Source organism: Heterocephalus glaber, unplaced genomic scaffold (assembly GCF_053883595.1).
Source record: "Heterocephalus glaber isolate CG9 unplaced genomic scaffold, H.glaber_assembly_v1.0 deba00001778, whole genome shotgun sequence".
NCBI classification, from domain to species: Eukaryota; Metazoa; Chordata; class Mammalia; order Rodentia; family Bathyergidae; genus Heterocephalus; species Heterocephalus glaber.
In genome coordinates this window covers 199,777-205,776 of record NW_028258465.1, presented here as the reverse complement: position 1 = coordinate 205,776, position 6,000 = coordinate 199,777, and the positions used below count along the sequence as shown (strand labels likewise).

At 46.4% G+C, this 6,000-nt stretch overlaps 1 protein-coding gene across 3 annotated transcripts in view; it reads left to right on the top strand.

Moving 5' to 3' along the window:
- Nucleotides 1–306: 306 nt before the first annotated feature.
- Stat4 (signal transducer and activator of transcription 4) overlaps nt 307–6,000 on the top strand; it is an 81,078-nt gene continuing 75,384 nt past the window's right edge. The window contains exons 1-3 of one of the 3 annotated variants that reach the window (XM_013067154.3): nt 307–786; nt 3,681–3,809; nt 5,580–5,724. In XM_013067154.3, coding sequence (XP_012922608.1) covers nt 3,682–3,809; nt 5,580–5,724 — 273 coding nt within the window. In that variant the 5' untranslated portion in view covers nt 307–786; nt 3,681. Of the gene's footprint in view, nt 787–991; nt 1,084–3,680; nt 3,810–5,579; nt 5,725–6,000 lie in introns of those variants that run through there. The other 2 variants (XM_004868958.4, XM_087202665.1) reach the window with 2 other exon arrangements.

Genomic DNA, 6,000 nt, shown 5'->3' with positions numbered 1-6,000 from the left:
GCTGTGTAGGAGAGAAAAGTTTCAGAATGAACTGAGCTTGGAGCTCTGAGAATTTGGACTTTTCCCTATCAGCAGCCACTTCCCAAGAAGAAGAAAACAGGTCTTGCCCGGCAGCTTATGGAACGGCCTGAACTAGGTCCTCTGTTCATTTGGGGACTGAGCAACATAACTGGGAAGCTGCCAGGACCAGGCCTGCCTGAGCAGTGGATTCAGAGTGGTGAGGACAGCTGGCCGCGGGGTTACCTATTTGGAGGAGGCTGGGGCGGGCGGTAGGTTTGGCTCGTGGTGCTCACGTCGCCTGGAGAGGGGGAGCCAGAGGGTGGCCTGTGTGGTGGCCACTCAGCAAGGCCTCTCCCCCTGGCGCAGCGCTCTAGGCTGCGCGTGGGCAGACTCAGCCTCGCTTTCTACCTGCCCTTCAGTCTGTCTTCCTTTTTATTTTTGTCTTTGTTTTACTGAACACTTCCAGAGCCCTTGCTGGGTAGGGAGAGGTAACATCTACCTCGGACCTGAGCCAGCGACTGCAGGCAGGCCGGCCTCTGGGCTGCATCCTCGTAGGAGTGACCTTGTCACCTCCCCGGCCTCGGTGCCCGCAGGCCGGAAACAGGGTTAGCAGCGGAGGGGACCAGGCGGCCGAGGTCGCAGGTTCCAGAGCTGGCGGCGTCACTGGGGCGAGTCCCGGGCAGAGGCCGGGCCTGGGGACCCGGATCCGGCCGCCCCTTCCCCGCCGGGCCGAGTGGAGCCGGAGGCCAGGACGCCAGCGAGCCGAGCCGAGCAGCGCCGCTGCAGGTCGGTGGATCTGGGGGACTCAGGCAGACGTCGCCGGGGAACCCCGAACCCGGCGTGCAGCCCCGGCCTCGGGCGCGCCCGGGAGGGAGCGGGGCGGGGGCGCCAGCGCGGGCTGCGCCCGGGAGCAGCCGCGACGCCGCCGGGAAGACCCGAGTAAAGTCCCGGAGCCTGCGGCTGACGCACAGGAAAGCCTCGGTGGGCGGGGAGATGTGGGTCCCGCCCGAAGCGGCGCCGCGTCCCGGCCCGAGCGGCCTCACTGGGACCCAGCACCGGCCGCGGGCGGGCGGGCCAGGCCAGGTAAGCGGGCGGGCGGCGGGGACGCCTCGCGGGTCCGGGCTCAGCCCCTCGTCTCGCTGGAGTTTCAGGGCACAGCTGCAGCAGGGCCCCCGGACAGTGGCTTTGAGCGTGCTTGCGAGCGACTTTCCCCCTTTTTGTAGCAGCTCCGTGAAACTTACTTTTCTTGGTTCACGTTCGCAGTGTACAGTGATGACATTCATGGTGGGGAGTTGGCACATGTGCGTAACCCATCTTAATTCTCTTTATTCTCCTTCCCCTCCCCTCCCTCTCTTTTCCCTCTATCTCTAGACCCTCTTCCCGTTTGCAAAAGACCTGTTTCCTGTTGTGTTTTATTTTGCTTTTTCAGTTGTGTACACTTTGAGTTTCTCATATAAGAGAAGCCATGTGGTGTTTAAGCTCGTGTGCCTGATTTATTTCACTTAACATTATGGTTTCAAGGTGCATCCATTTCCTTCTCATGACTCAAATTTATCCTTCTTTATGGCAGAGTAGTACTCCATTGTGTGTAAATATCACATTTTCTTCATCCATTCATCTGTGCCAGTGCTCCTGTAGGGCAGTCGTCTGCCTTGTGAGCTTCAGGTCCAGGAACCAAATAGTCCCTGTTACCAGCTCCCAGGGGTGGAACAGATGGGCATTGGTGCCCCCATCTATGAAGGATCAGACTTGGTGGTCGTGGGACAGGAGAATTAGCCCTTATGAAAGCAAAGAAACATGCTGAAGAAGGTCTAAGGGCATTGTTTCCAGAGGCTGCAATGAAGGAGAGTGTCCCGGGTGATTTAAACCCCATCCCCCCCCCTTTTCTGCTTTGAATTCAACGCTTTGAAAGGAAGACTCAAGTGTTTGGAATAATTTAACTTTTAGATTAATTCTTAGAAGACAGGTTTGCATCCAAATCATAGATGGGATTTAACAATAGCAGCCATTAACACTGAGATGCATCCAGGCATGGTGGCACACACCTGAAATCCCAGCACTTGGGGGGGATAGAGGCAGGAAGATTGCAAGTTCACGCCTCACCTGGGCAACTTAGTGATTTAGGGAGACCCTGTCTCAAAAAAGTTTCAGTGCTATTTTCAGCTGTCGTTGATTAGTTGTTACCTCTTTGGCCTTGAGGGTTTTTTTTTTTTTTTTCACTTTTTAAAGTCAAGATGATGCTTACTCTCCACCTACTTATTCACTTAATTCCTCTTTTAACAGGTATTTATTTAGCGCTTACAATACGCCTAGAATTACAACATCCAAAGGTTTTCATACACATAAAGTAATATGCAAATTAAAGATAATTTCTTTTCCCACTTGCTTTCCATTTAGCAAGATATTGGCAACAATTTTCTTTTTACACATCTTAAACCATTTACTGTGAACTTGGGGAAAAGATGCTCAAAAAGGGCTCCCTTTGCAACCTGGAGGACATGCATATGAAATTTATTATCATGATAATAAGCAAAAAAAAAACCTCCACTTACCTTCGAGATATGTTGAATTACTCTGGTGACTGATCACGCAAAAGAGTTTTTCTTTGACTTGCTGTTACTGCCAAAACAGTAAGAATTCTGACTTGGAGGAAAGTAAAATACTGCGGTATCAAGGAGACACATTCACATTAACTTCCTTGACCCAGGAGATGTGTGTACAGTCTCTGCCTTGGCCAGAGCAGGGCTACATGGGGAGAAATACATGCTTCTGTTTTACAACAGGCTGCCAAATATATATCAAATGTGGTTTCTTCTTTAGGTAACCTGAGGGTTTAACCACTGTCAGACACACATCAGAGACAGATTAAAGGTAGACTTTAAAAGCTTTGCCCAGCCACTGTGGATCACCACAGAGAGAAATAAAACTATGGATGAGTTAGAAGTATTTTGAACTGACAGAACTGGAATCAGGGAATACAGACATGAAATTTATCAGGAAGTGATGACAGTTACCCTAGAAGTCAGCTCATCAGAGGGCCGGGGATTTAGCTCAGTGGTTTCGCTCCCTGCTGCGCAAGCACAAGGACCTGAGTTGGATCCCCATTACCAAAAAAAGAAAAAAGAAAGAAAGCGCACCAGAAGCCAGGCAAATCTGAAATAAAGGGGGGGAAGGTTTCAGCAGTTCCTGAGGGTTACTCCTCAGAAATAAAGCCTCGTGCAGGTCCTGGGACATAGTCGGGGCCTGTGCTCTGGAGTCATGTGCCTTCAAGCTACTCAGAGGCTGACAGATGCTGGAGGTGTGGGCCGCAGAAGGTGCTGGCTGAGAACACAAGCCAGGAAGAAAGTTGGGGCAAGACTGTGGTGTTTGGGGGAGGGTGGAGAACGCTTCTTGAAGAAGGGGGGCAGGAGGTCACGCTAGAGCAAGAAAGGATGTGGTCAAGGGTAGAGGAAGGGGACTGTGGTTCATGGGGAATAGCTTGAGACCAAGCTAAGAGGAACTGCCCTATCTTTGGCTTGAAAGCATTTTTCTGTCGTCTTTGAGTGACTATAAAAATAGAGAAATTTGTCTCTAGTTTCTTAACTTTGTCTGATTGAAATCCAAGGAAAGAAGTAAACATGGACCATAGCCATCCATCAACAAAATTTTAAACTCTTAATTTACCCCTTCTTTTGTTACAGCATGGCTCAGTGGAATCAAGTCCAACAGTTAGAAATCAAGTTCTTGGAGCAAGTAGATCAATTCTATGATGACAACTTTCCGATGGAAATCCGACATCTGCTGGCCCAGTGGATTGAAAATCAAGACTGGTAGGAGCAAGCATACTTTCCCTAGAAGTTGATATACAAATGCTTTATGATCTGTCCATATGGAGTTGTCCTATAGTCTGCTTTTGACTCAGTAGATGCATCCTTTTTAAGTACAGAATTTTGGCAGGGGTTTGGAAAGCCTTCTCGAAAAAGAGGGCAATTATCCTTCCTAGTTTCATCAGTAAGACTTGAAAATGTACAGGTGTTAGTGCTTCTTCTGTAAGCCAAAACCTTCCAATTTTTTAACATATTAAAAAACCAAGAGAATCTATTCACTATATCAATTCCCCACCACAGACTCAATGTAAACAGATATTTTCTTTAGGAACTCCTGTTCCCCCTTCTCCAGGGATCTTCCTCCTCCACAGACACCCAAGTCCTGCCCCCAGCTGTCTGCATGAATTTGGATTCATGGCCAACTCCTTCCTGGCCCTGGCTCCTCTGCCCTTACTGGAGTACCTTGAAGATAAATGACTGGCTCTACACCGACTGCATCTCCTAAGACCCTCTTGAGCCTTTATATGTGAGGAACACCTCAGAAAGGCTTCCCTTATATGTTTTTTTTTTTTGTACCAGGGATCAAACTCAGGACCTTTTGCTAGCAAGGCAGGTGGCAGAACCACTGAACTAAATCCCTGGCCCTGCTTCCCTTATATGAAACTATCTGATTCATAAGCATTCTTCCAAGCTCTATTCACACTCTACCATTTTTTTGTTATCATTTAAAAAATTGTGGCAAAGTCTACACAATATAAAATTTACCATTTTGGCCATTTTTAAGTACACATTTCAGTGGCATTGAGTATTGTCACACTGCTGGGCAGTTATCACCTCCCTCCATCCACCTGCAGACTTTTCATCTTCAAGTGAAACTGCGCTCCTTAAACAATAACTCCCGTCCCTCCAGTCCCAGCCCCTAGGAACCATGGTTCTATTTTCTGTCTATACATGTGACCACTCTGGGTATTTTATGTAAGTGAAATCTCACACTGTTTGCCCTCTTGTGGCTAACTTATTTCATTTAGCATAATGTTTTCAAGATTCATTCATGCTGTTGCAGGTATCAGAATTTTCTTTATTTTCAATGCTGAATAATACTGCTTATATGTTTGTACCACCTCTGGTTGGATCAATTCCTTGGTCACTGGATATTTAGGTTGTTTCCATCCACCTTAGGTTGTTGCCAATGAAGTTGCTGTGAACACCGGCATGCAAATATCTGTTCAAGTCTCTGATTTCAATTCTTTTGAGTATAGACCCAAATAGAGAACTGTTGGGTCATGTGGTAATTTCATGTTTAGCCTTTTTTTTTTTTTGGTACCGGAAATCGAACTCAGGACTTTGTGCTTAGCGAGGCAAGCGCAGTGCCACTGAGCTAAATCCCCGGCCCCCTCATGTTTAATCTTTTGAGTAACTATCACACAGTTTCCATATCGGCTGTACCATTTTACATCCCTATCCTTCATCCATGAGGGTTTCAATTTCTCAGTGTTCTTGCCAAAACTTTTGTTTCCATTTTTTGGCTGTTGCTTTCTGATAATGGCCATCCTGATGAGTGTGAAGTGGCATTTCATTGTAGTTTTGATTTATAGTTCCCTAATAACTGTGATAGTAAACGTCTTTCCACGTGCACAGTTTAATTTTAGCAAACCTCTAAATGATTATTGCTGTGGTGCAGATTCATCACCTTAAAATTCATGTGGTAAAGAAATAGATATTTCACCAAGTTGTTTGCTGACGTGTAATATCAAAAACCCCTTTGATTTTTAGGGAGGCAGCTTCTAACAATGAAACCATGGCGACAATTCTGCTTCAAAACTTGTTAATACAACTGGATGAACAATTAGGTCGTGTTTCCAAGGAGAAAAACCTGCTCTTGATACACAATCTAAAAAGAATTAGGAAAGTCCTTCAGGTGAGAATGCATTCTACTTTTTCTCGATATTTAGGTGTGTGAGTCTTGAATTCAGTAAGAAAGAAAAATATAATCTTATATTACTTTCAAACCATTTTAAGGGTAAATAATTTTAATGATCTCACCATTTAAAGTTTTTGTGCTCAGTCTTGTTTTATTACCCAATGCTCATCTTTCATGAAATTTTGCATCTAAACTGTGTGTGGGAAGGTGCATGTATGGGTTGCTCATGTGGCTTGTTTAATCACTAGGATCAACTTCAGAAATACTCGAGGA